A 12,749-nucleotide genomic window follows, 5' to 3' on the forward strand; every position below is an offset into this window, starting at 1 on the left:
ACAACGCAGCGTTATGGACGCAGAGAAAACACTCAGCGCCCAAACCACTGCAAAACCTGATTGTGGGCGCATAGCCTAAAATGCTACAATGGATGAATGGATAGATGACAAACATTTATAACATCCCACCCCCCTGCATATTCTAAGCTGGCGCCCTTTAGTGCCTTTCATGTGACACTAAAGGATGCCTAGCCTTGTATTTAGCCCAAAAAAAAAAAAATAATAATTAAAATAAATGACGTGGGGTCCCCCCTATTTTTGATAGCCAGCTAGGGTAAAGCAGACAGCTGTAGCCTGCAAACCACAGCTGACAGCTTCATCTTGTCTGGTGATCAATTTGGAGGGCTCCCCAAGCTGTTTTTTTTTTTTTTTTAATTATTTATAAATAAATAATTAAAAAAAAAAAAAAAAACAAACGTGGGGTCCCCCCAAATTAGATCACCAGCCAAGGTGAAGCTGACAGCTGGGGTCTGGTATTTTCAGGATGGGAAGAGCCATGGTTATTGGACTCTTCCCAGCCTAAAAAGAGCAGGCCGCAGCCACCCCAGAAGTGGCGCATCCATTAGATGCGCCAATTCTGGTGCTTCGCCCCAGCTCATCCCGCGCCCTGGTGCGTTGGCTAACGGGGTAATGAATGGGGTTGATACCAGGTGTGTAATGTCACCTGGCATCAAGCCCAGCAATTAGTTATGTCACGGCGTCTATCAGATACCCGACATAACTAATTGACAGTAATAAAAAAAAAAACTGACAACAAAAAAAAATTTATTTGAAAAAACACTCCCCAAAACATTCCCTGATTGACCAATTTATTGAAAGAAAAAAAAAAATCCACTATAATCCATTTGGACGTCCCACGTCAACTCTGGACCTTCTAGAATATGGGGGACACGTTCAGGGAACGTATCCCCCATTTTCTAGGAGGGCAGACCCTCCATTTGAGGAGAGTGGGTGCAAAGAATCTGCACAAACCCTCCCTGTGTCACAGCTGCAGACTCTGTGCAGCAGCAGCAGCCAGCGTCCTGAACACAGGAAGCTGTCAGCTGCTCGGCACATGTGACCGGAGTCTGCTGAGAAGGAGCCGGAGGAGGGGGCCGCGGGGGATCAGCGCTCCGACAGGTATGTATGATACCGGGGAACAACAGGGGGGGGGGGTAGGGGGTTACCCGGCAGGGCCTAGGGAGCAGGTTTCTGTCGTATGTGTTATGGCACATACGACAGAAACCATAGGAACAGTGTAAATGCGGCCGGCGCGCTGCTGTGCTCGCCGGTGCGCGCGGCTATCTTATATTTTCGGGAGGGGGTTGGGGGTCGGGGGGGGGCACTTTGGGGATACCGAGGGGACCGGAGGGAACCGGGAAAAAGATTTATCTCCCATCTGGCATGTTTGATCATGCCAGATGGGAGATAAATCATTTTTTACCGGAGCGGTCATTTACTATAACTTGATGATCGGTATACGGTGTATACCAGTCATTACGTGACTGGGGACGGGAAAAACCGGCCCGAATCATGATCTCCAGGGTCTCAGCTACCCCCGGCAGCTGAGACCCCGGAAATTTTCTGACTCTGGGGGGCGCTAGACCCTTTTTTCCGACCGCCGTTTTAAAACGGCAGAAAGGAATAAGTACCCTTTTTAGTGCCGTTTTAAAACGTAACGCGGTCGTAATGGGGTTAAAGAAAGGTGAGAAGGTGAATCCAGCACTAACGTCTGGTAAGTCTGGCCTAAGCAGTGTGCAAAGTTTGACGGAATTCTAGGAGAGGACCTGCAGAAATATATTACAGAAAATGATAATATAACTGACACCCAGCATGGATTCATGGAAGATAAATCGTGTCTAACCAACCTGTTGGGGTTCTATGAGGGGGTAAGTGCAAACCTGAATATTGGTAATGCAGCTGATGTGATTTATTTGGACTTTGCAAAGGCATTTGATACTGTACCACATAATAGCCTTATACTAAAGCTCTAGAAGCAAGGACTAGGGGAAGCTATATGGAACTGGGTAAGGAATTGGCTAAAAGATAGGAAACAAAGAGTAGTCATAAACGGTACATTCTCTAAATGGGCTATAGTCAGCAGTGGGGTGCCGCAGGGATCTGTGCTAGGACCGATTCTTTTTAATCTCTTTATTAATGACCTTGTGGATGGGATTGATAGTACAGTGTCAGTCTTTGCTGATGACACCAAACTATGTAGGATTTTAAAATCTGATATTGATAGTACAAAATTACAAAAAGATCTGGATATAATGTCAGAATGGGCAGACACTTGGCAAATGAGATATAAAGTTTATAAATGTAGAGTAAAGCACCTAGGACAGAGTAATCCTATAGCCGCGTATACATTAAATGGAAGTACACTTGAGTACAGAACAGGAGAAAGGACTTGGGTATTCTGGTTATAAGAAGACTGAGCAGCAGCTGCAAAAGCCAAAATTTTAAGGTTTATAACGAAAGAAAATTGTAACCACCCTTTCTGTCCTGCCCCCTCTCCCAGAGGGGGGGGAGAGAGAGGGGGGGGGAGAGAGAGGGGGGGGGAGAGAGAGGGGGGAGAGGGGGGGGGTAGAGAGGGGGGGGGTAGAGAGGGGGGGGTAGAGAGGGGGGGGGAGAGAGGGGGGGGAGAGAGGGGGGGGGAGAGAGGGGGGGGGGGGAGAGAGGGGGAGGGAGAGGGGGAGGGAGAGGGGGAGGGAGAGGGGGGAGGAGAGAGGGGGAGGGAGAGAGGGGGGGGGAGAGGGGGGGGGGAGAGAGGGGGGGGGGAGAGAGGGGGGGGGGGAGAGAGGGGGGGGAGAGAGGGGGGGGAGAGAGGGGGAGGGAGAGGGGGAGGGAGAGGGGGAGGGAGAGGGGGGGAAGAGGGGGGGGAGAGAGGGGGGGGGGAGAGAGGGGGGGGGGAGAGAGGGGGGGGGAGAGAGGGGGGGGAGAGAGGGGGGGGGAGAGAGGGGGGGGAGAGAGGGGGGGGGAGAGAGGGGGGGGAGAGAGGGGGGGGAGAGAGGGGGGGGGGGGAGAGAGGGGGGGGGAGAGAGGGGGGGGGAGAGAGAGGGGGGGAGAGAGGGGGGGGAGAGAGAGGGGGGGAGAGAGAGGGGGGGAGAGAGAGGGGGGGAGAGAGGGGGGGAGAGAGAGGGGGGAGAGAGAGGGGGGGAGAGAGAGGGGGGGGAGAGAGAGGGGGGGAGAGAGAGGGGGGGGAGAGGGGGGGGAGAGAGAGGGGGGGGAGAGGGGGGGGAGAGGGGGGGAGAGGGGGGGGGAGAGGGGGGGGAGAGGGGGGGGGGAGAGAGGGGGGGAGAGGGGGGGGAGAGAGGGGGGGAGAGAGGGGGGGAGAGAGGGGGGGAGAGAGGGGGGGGAGAGAGGGGGGGAGAGAGGGGGGGAGAGAGGGGGGGGGGAGAGAGGGGGGGAGAGAGGGGGGGAGAGAGGGGGGGGGAGAGAGGGGGGGGAGAGAGGGGGGGGGAGAGAGGGGGGGGGAGAGAGGGGGAGAGAGGGAGAGAGAGGGAGAGAGAGGGGAGAGGGGGAGAGGGGGGGGAGAGGGGGGGGGAAGAGTGGGGGGGGAGAGTGGGGAGAGTGAGAAGGGGGAAGAGTGAGAAGGGGGAAGAGAAGAGAAAAAAAAATCCCGAACCCGGATCGTGCAGCCGTATTCCCGAGTCCAGGTCGGACCCGGATCGGACGCTGAAACCGCGCGGATCGGGACTTTTACAGTTCGGATCCGCTGAACACTAACTATAACAGCTTTGATATCAGAGCTGGATGATTTCCTCAGTACACACAACATTGTCGGTTGCAGATAATTTAGCGACAAAAATGTATCGGAGGAAGGTTGATCTTAATGGTCCTAGGTCTGTTTTCATCCTATGTAACATATTTGCTTCTTGCATGTGTGTATTTCAGATGCCGCCATGAGCAGGGGAACTTTCATTTTTTATCTTTTCGAATTCTTGTTCTCGTTATAGCATAACACACTTAGCTGTTACCAACACCCCAGTATTAGATAAAAAATGATACGAACCTGATCTGTGAATCTACATTTATAGCCAGCTATTTAACTGAACTGAAACCCGGAGCCAAAACACCATAATAGAAATTCAACATGTTTAATGGAAGCAATTCATTTGTTGTTATTACCGTCACTGACTGCAGCTCGAGAGAGTCAAAAGATTACATTCTACCCAGTCTACATCAAAACACAGAAATCATGTCTCCGCTGCAGCAGTGGGTGGTGCGCTACAAACTTAGCAACGGCGTAATTATATTTAGCATTCATGAATTGGAAAGGAAAATAAAATGTGAGGTTTTCCAGGCTTTCATGGAAAATGCTAAATCAAAAGGGATACAAAAAAAAAAAAGCTATTGATCTGTGAGGTCTGCTCACTTTAGAGTTAGTCTTAAAGAAAAAAGGCAAAACAAAAACACTAAAAACAGAAGATTAAAATAAAGGCTCCGTCCCCCTGAGGCTCTAGATTATTACTATGCTAGGCAGAGGACTGTGCCAGAGGCAGGGGCTAGAGGCAGAGGACCGTGCCAGAGGCAGGGGCTAGAGGCAGAGGACCGTGCCAGAGGCAGGGGCAGGGGCTAGAGGCAGAGGACCGTGCCAGAGGCAGGGGCAGGGGCTAGAGGCAGAGGACCGTGCCAGAGGCAGGGGCAGGGGCTAGAGGCAGAGGACCGTGCCAGAGGCAGGGGCAGGGGCTAGAGGCAGAGGACCGTGCCAGAGGCAGGGGCAGGGGCTAGAGGCAGAGGACCGTGCCAGAGGCAGGGGCTAGAGGCAGAGGACTGTGCCAGAGGCAGGGGCAGGGGCTAGAGGCAGAGGACCGTGCCAGAGGCAGGGGCTAGAGGCAGAGGACCGTGCCAGAGGCAGGGGCAGGGGCTAGAGGCAGAGGACCGTGCCAGAGGCAGGGGCTAGAGGCAGAGGACCGTGCCAGAGGCAGGGGCAGGGGCTAGAGGCAGAGGACCGTGCCAGAGGCAGGGGCAGGGGCTAGAGGCAGAAGGAAGCACAAACAGAGGGAGGGACTGGAAGCACAAACAGAGGGAGGGACTGGAAGCAGAGGCAGAGGGAGGGGCTAGAGGCAGAGGGAGGGGCTAGAGGCAGAGGGAGGGGCTAGAGGCAGAGGGAGGGGCTAGAGGCAGAGGGAGGGGCTAGAGGCAGAGGGAGGGGCTAGAGGCAGAGGGAGGGGCCAGAGGCAGAGGGAGGGGCCAGAGGCAAGAGAGCGGGGCCAGAGGCAAGAGAGCGGGGCCAGAGGCAAGAGAGCGGGGCCAGAGGCAAGAGAGCGGGGCCAGAGGCAAGAGAGCGGGGCTAGAGGCAGAGGTAGGGGCCAGAGGCAAGAGAGCGGGGCCAGAGGAAGAGAGCGGGGCCAGAGGAAGAGAGCGGGGCCAGAGGAAGAGAGCGGGGCCAGAGGAAGAGAGCGGGGCCAGAGGAAGAGAGCGGGGCCAGAGGAAGAGAGCGGGGCCAGAGGAAGAGAGCGGGGCCAGAGGAAGAGAGCGGGGCCAGAGGAAGAGAGCGGGGCCAGAGGAAGAGAGCGGGGCCAGAGGAAGAGAGCGGGGCCAGAGGAAGAGAGCGGGGCCAGAGGAAGAGAGCGGGGCCAGAGGAAGAGAGCGGGGCCAGAGGAAGAGAGCGGGGCCAGAGGAAGAGAGCGGGGCCAGAGGAAGAGAGCGGGGCCAGAGGAAGAGAGCGGGGCCAGAGGAAGAGAGCGGGGCCAGAGGAAGAGAGCGGGGCTAGAGGCAGATGGGAGCACCAGAGGCAGAGGGAGGGCAGGGCAGGGCCAAAGGCAGAGGGCAGGGCAGGGCCAAAGGCAGAGGGCAGGGCAGGGCCAAAGGCAGAGGGCAGGGCAGGGCCAAAAGGCAGAGGGCAGGGCAGGGCCAAAAGGCAGAGTGCAGGGCCAAAAGGCAGAGTGCAGGGCCAAAAGGCAGAGTGCAGGGCCAAAAGGCAGAGTGCAGGGCCAAAAGGCAGAGTGCAGGGCCAAAAGGCAGAGTGCAGGGCCAAAAGGCAGAGTGCAGGGCCAAAAGGCAGAGTGCAGGGCCAAAAGGCAGAGTGCAGGGCCAAAAGGCAGAGTGCAGGGCCAAAAGGCAGAGTGCAGGGCCAAAAGGCAGAGTGCAGGGCCAAAAGGCAGAGTGCAGGGCCAAAAGGCAGAGTGCAGGGCCAAAAGGCAGAGTGCAGGGCCAAAAGGCAGAGTGCAGGGCCAAAAGGCAGAGTGCAGGGCCAAAAGGCAGAGTGCAGGGCCAAAAGGCAGAGTGCAGGGCAGAGCCAAAAGGCAGAGGGCAGGGAAGGGGCCAGAGGCAAAGGGCAGGGAAGGGGCCAGAGGCAGAGGGCAGGGAAGGGGCCAGAGGCAGAGGGCAGGGAAGGGGCCAGAGGCAGAGGGCAGGGAAGGGGCCAGAGGCAGAGGGCAGGGAAGGGGCCAGAGGCAGAGGGCAGGGGAGGGGCCAGAGGCAGAGGGCAGGGGAGGGGCCAGAGGCAGAGGGCAGGGAAGGGGCCAGAGGCAGAGGGCAGGGAAGGGGCCAGAGGCAGAGGGCAGGGAAGGGGCCAGAGGCAAAGGGCAGGGGAGGGGCCAGAGGCAGAGGGCAGGGGAGGGGCCAGAGGCAGAGGGCAGGGGAGGGGCCAGAGGCAGAGGGTTGGGGAGGGGCCAGAGGCAGAGGGCAGGGGAGGGGCCAGAGGCAGAGGGCAGGGGAGGGGCCAGAGGCAGAGGGCAGGGGCCAGAGGCAGAGGAGGGGCCAGAGACAGAGCTCCACCCCTCCTCCCTCTTCTATCTACATAGAATCTCATCAGCACCAACTGCCATCTCCTCTCTCAGTAATGGGAAAGTCTTCACTGAATACAGATTTCACCTCAAAATTGAGACTTTTGATAATGACTGATCAATTCTCCCCAAGAAAGAAGCAGATTTGTCTGATAAGATAGATTACAAAGTTGCAACATGTGCCCTAATCTGACCTCTCTGGGATGAGTGCCCTCACACGCGTCAGATCTTTAGCCAATTTTGGCAAAATTGTCAGGTTAGGCTAAGTATCGTCTAACGAGTACGCATTCAGATGCCTTTTTTGGAGAGCTTCTTTTTTCCCATGCTCCCGCTAGAGGGTGCAGACTCTCCCTCTCTATCTATCTATATATACACACACACACACACACACACACACACACACACACACACAGACCATTAAAGGGAATCCGTCACAAGGTTTTTGCTATTTAATCTGAGAGCAGCATAATGTAGAGACAGGCGCCAATTCTACAATTCTAGTGATGTATCACTTACAGGGCTGCTTACTGCAGTTTCGATAAAATCACTGTTTTACCTTCTGCAGATCTAGGAGTGATAAACACTGGCAACACCAATGATTAGCAGCTTTCTGTGAATGCTGTACATAGGCAGAAAGCTGCTAATCACTGGTGGGGCGTGATTATAGAGCAGTTGATTAGGAGGCACAAGAAAGCTAATCCTGTTGTGGTGATCTCCTGCTGATAAAACACTGATTTTACTGAAACATCAACACACAGCCCAATAAGTGACACCACTTGAATCAGGCTCTCAGCCTCAATATCATGCTGCTGTCATTTGCATAGCAAAAATCTGCTGACAGATTCCCATCATCATCATCATCGAGGCGCTTTATAAAGCCATCTGCAATGAACTCTCTCTAGTGGGGGCAGTGACAAGCAGCCAGAATTTTGTCATCAAGCACTGAAGGTGTAAGGGGGAAAAGAAAGCTTAATAAATGTATTCAAAATGATAAGAATACTCAAGCAGATATTATATGCATGTGTTATTTCTGTGTATGGTGGCATTTATTTATATGCACCATATGGCAGCACAAATAATATACACTGCATACTAACATTTACTGTGAAATTGCGTCTTTCAAGTGTATGTATATCTAGTGGTGCATGTGGGCCCGCCGCCGCATATTTATAACTGTCTGGGAACCCATTCCGCCTTTGTTCTCAGTTTTTCAATGGTACAAGAAAAATAATACGTGTGATCATCAATTACTTCACATATTCAGACAGAATCCAATGTATATTTAATAGAGGAAGACAATGGAGAACAGAGCTTATCATGGGCTATTGTTAAAGGGATTATTCCCACAGCCTTTTAGGCTAAAGCATTTGTGTGATGCCCTCTGGTATATGGAAGAGGGCACAGCAACTTTCCGAAGAGTAAAGAAAAAAAATGGCCAGACAACTTGCTCAGCTGTCACGCTAGGGACGAGGAAGTAACAAGCAAATGGCGAAAAGGACACCGTGTTTCAGAGAGAAACTGCAACCACCAAGATTCTCCTGATGTATGCAAGCCGCCTGTTTGCACTGAACACTTGATAAAGATGTATCAAATATCACCAGCACCGAGTAATGGGAAGTGAAGCTATATAAAGACAAGTGAAGTACTGATGAACCTCAGCTGACAGCCTGAACAAGGCCCCAGGGTCCTAAAGGGAAAGGGATGAAAACCAAGCAGGAATGATAGAAGGTCAAGGAGCAGTTTACGTAGCCAAACGCTGTGACTTTCTATAGCCGGACACCACAGAACTGTGTTACCCGTGACATCAGCTTTATTAAAAACACAAAAAAAGCACAACTCAAAGTCAAAGGCTTGATGCATCAGTCCTTTTTGCACGTTTTATTATTTTGGGTTTTTTTTTCACATAAAAGGAGTTGTCAGAGACCTATATTGGCCCTTTATAAAGAACTTTCTTAAAGCTAATTACAAAAGTGGCAAGGCCTGAATTCTAAAACGCCCCATTATTGTCCTACATATGGCACTATTTTCATTCCTTCCTGCAATGTTTTGTTTCAAAGGAGTATCAGAAGTAGGGTCCTGAAGTCACTTTCCCGCAGCTTCTAACACTTCCCCTGAAACAGTACGTCTTCACGTGGTGGCTCCTGTCCCCTCCATCTCCTAAGGACGTCCTGTTTCACAAGGTGGGTGGGATGGAGATGACTTCAGCTTCAATGGCTGCCGTCTATTCCCGCTGCCTTTTTCAGTGAAATGAGACGTCATTCGAGGGTGGTGGCAGAAGCAGGGTGAGTGACATCAGCGCCGTCAAATGAATAGTCATTAGGGGCGGCGTTGGTGTCACTCACATTGCTTCTATCACCGCCTCCTGATGACGTCTCAATTCAGGGAAATAGGAGCGGGGACATAAGCAAGGAATGTGGAGGTTGCAAGGATAGGACTGAGTAATCCCACACAAACAGATGGGGGGGGAAACGAAAAATCACATAAAGCTATCATCGGCATGGGAGAACAGGCTCCACCATCTTAAAAAAGGTGGAGACAACTGTGATAGGTCTCTTGCAACATGTCACTCAAGCAATAATCCACAGGCTAGCAGAAATGAACTCCTGCAAGCCTGGTTACTAACAAGAGGACAGGTGGTCTACGTCTACACCAGAGCCTGTCTGTGCAACTCAAAAGCAGCATTATGTGGTGCAGCCAACTCTGCTGTGTGAACTGCGTCTGATGTAGTCTTGACGCTCGGCGAATTGTGAGTCAGATACCAGGTGACAAACACCATTCTATGTCGTGCAGCTATATCATATTTCAGCTCCCCGACTTTGATCAGTGATCGAGGAGGATCAAAGGGGTAGAAACTAGGAAACCCAGAGAATCACCAGAGTGGTTAGAAATTCAGCTGACTGCAGACCTGTAACTGACAACACAACTAGAAGTATAGAAAAAAAAAAAAAAATCACATAAAACTCCAGCGGACAAATTCCAAGACTGGTCTAGGGATCATGTAAAAGGCGCACACACGCCGAAACGCGTAGTCCGAGAGACTACTACACCTATTTGATATGATATTTGCCCCACGTGTGGATCTCTTTTTAATGGAATTATTCAAGAATTATTCACCTCAAGAATTTTTTAAAAATATCAACTGAGTCTTGAAAATTGTCCGCTGGAGTTTTGGATGATTTTTTCTATTTTGTTTTTTGTGGCTGGCTCATGCTCTTTCTCTGCGGACTCTGTTTCCAGATTATATGAAGGATTCAACACACCAGTAATTTGGTTGAAAAAAACTAATTTTGTATTTTACAACTAGAAGTAGCCGTGGGACAAGCCTACGATGACCTGGTCACCTCGACACAGCCGGAGAGCTATTTGTTCTTAAAGAGAGAAAAAGAAGGAAAGCTAATCTGCCTCGGAGCAGTTCCGCAAAGATAATGGGTAGCCCCCAAACATGTAAAGCCGATGAGACAAGATGAAATACAGTACACAGGTAGAGAACAGATTCAGCAAAGATGAGGCCCAAACTATCTATATAGGAAAAAACAGAAAAGAGCACTGTCTACAGCCGTGAAAAACCTAACAAAAAACCAACACACCTAATATGAAAAAAACTGAGACCACACGATCTCTCCCCCACTATATCAGTACTCTGGTGTAACTGGGATCCAAGCAAAACACTAATATAGAGGAAGGACTGAAATATCAGTCATGACAATACACAAATACATTGCAGAATATGGAGCTGGGTACACAGTCATTCCCAGCAGGGAATCCTCCAAATCCACCCAGAACTCCACACAAACACAAACCAGAAAACAATCCTTAATACCACAAAAATAAAAAACGACAAGAAAGTGGAAACAAACCAGCAAATGGTACAAAGACAAAACTTATCTGCAAGGAGTTCAGGTGGAAACAGAAGATAGGGCAGACTCCAGAATGTCCACAGCACCACAGGAGACAACATTGATCACCGGCCCAGACCAAGAGAACACTACTCAGTTATATAGGCCCAGTCTGAGCAGCCTGATTTCCAATCATCATCAGCTTTCTGGCTTCTGTTAAGCAGACTAACTCTACTAGCAGCACTGGCCACAAGAGGGGGCCCCAAACCGGAACCCAGTCCGGTGTTCCCAACAGATATGGGCTTAGGAGCTGCACCTGCATGTTTGCCAGCAGATGATGGCTGTGTTATACAGCTATCATATGCCTCTAACAGCAGCTAGTGGAGTAGAGCTCTGAACGTGGCTGTTAACTGGTTAAATGCCATTGTCAATCTGTGACAACGGCATTAACAGTGCTGCATAGGGGGCAAAAATAAAATAAATAATATATATCTAATAATTAAGATGGTGGCCGGACATGTAGTTGATGGGAGGTATGTATCACAGAGGTGGTTATCTGTGATGCAAGCCCGAGTGACAGCTCAAGTACAGTTAATACTAAGAGGGTTCTTAGGGCACATAACGGCCAGACTTTACGAGCAGTCAAAGAGATGGCTGGGTAAAAAAGAAATAAATTACATATGTGGTAATGCTATATTTGCAAAAGTCCAATCAAAATATAAAATTAATTGACCAGATCGGAAAAAGACAATGTGAAAAAAAAGTTTAAAACACCAAATTTGGATTTTTTAACTGCTGCCACACCTGAAAAAAAATGCACTTATAGGCAATCAAAACATCGTATTTAATCCAAAAAAGTATCAATGAAAAAGGAAATGGAATGGAAAATAGCAAGACAAGCAAATATTTTGGGTGTTTTTTTTTACAGCTTAAATAAAATAAAAACTATGCATATTTGTTATCGTAATCGTACTGACCTGGAGAATCATATCGCCAGGTAATACTGTAAAAACAAATCCAAAAACACAAATGCGGAATTGCGCTTTTTCACAATTTAGACACACTTGGATTTTTTTCCCTACTCTTCAATACATCGCTTATGCGATGAATGGTGTTATTCAAAAGAACAACTCTACCAGCAAAAGAAAATCAAGATCTCAAATCACTGTATCGATTAATAAATTAAGATGTTATAGCTATTGAAAGAAGGGGAGAAAAAAAAGGAAGCACATTAAAAAAAAAAAAGAAAAAAAATTATCGAGATGATGGGAAGGGGTTAAATTAATGGTCTGTCACATGGAGCTTTACCAACCTCACAAAACATCCTAACGAGAGGATGTAGTGCAAAATTCAAGGAAATGCAGCTTGTCGTCAACAAACTATGTGATGGCATTCAGGTTGAAAGGCTTTTTTTTTTTTTTTTTTTTTTATAAAAAAAGCCGAAAATTAATGTGCACAGTGATTAGTTCTGATGATACGCATCTAAACATCACACTGCTCTCCAGCTGACTGGGCATTTGTAGATGCAAGAGAACTCTGCTGCCACCTGCAGGTCAAGAAGGGTAACTACAGAGTGAAAGACAGCACTGGTTTTAAAACATGAAAAACAATGTTGTTGGTTGACTTACGTTTTTTGCCATTGATGTGGTCCAAGAAGTTTATTGAATCTTTCACTACACAGTCACAGACATTGCAGTAATAGCTGAAAGCAGAAAATAAATCATTGTAAGTGCAGTAAAACACAGCGTCATTGTGCTACAGAAGAAGAATGTGTATATATCCTGTTCACTAGTGTCACGGCTTTTATATCAGTTTATATACTAAAAATCCAATAGTATAACACACATATATATATATATATATATATATACATATATATACATATATATATATACACATACATATATATATATATATATATATACACACATATATATACACACATATATACATACACACATATATACATACACACATATATACATACACACATACTCTAAATTATATATATATATATATATATATATATATATATATATATATATATATATATATATATATATATATCGTAATATCATATATATTCTCTAAATTATATATTTTATTATATAATAGAAAAAAAAAAACAGAATGAAGGGGCGCTGGGCTGGTATTGCAATGACCATTATAATATTCTAAATACCTCCATTTATGTTATAAG

At 48.9% G+C, this 12,749-nt stretch overlaps 1 protein-coding gene across 1 annotated transcript in view; it reads right to left on the bottom strand.

The window, feature by feature from the left end:
• ZMAT2 (zinc finger matrin-type 2) overlaps positions 1–12,749 on the bottom strand; it is a 97,556-nt gene that overhangs the window by 27,609 nt on the left and 57,198 nt on the right. Inside the window, exon 4 of the mRNA XM_075342251.1 lies at positions 12,178–12,251. Within this exon, the coding sequence (XP_075198366.1) occupies positions 12,178–12,251 (74 nt within the window). The remainder of the gene's footprint in view (positions 1–12,177; positions 12,252–12,749) is intronic.

Source organism: Anomaloglossus baeobatrachus, chromosome 4 (assembly GCF_048569485.1).
Source record: "Anomaloglossus baeobatrachus isolate aAnoBae1 chromosome 4, aAnoBae1.hap1, whole genome shotgun sequence".
Classification (NCBI taxonomy): domain Eukaryota; kingdom Metazoa; phylum Chordata; class Amphibia; order Anura; family Aromobatidae; genus Anomaloglossus; species Anomaloglossus baeobatrachus.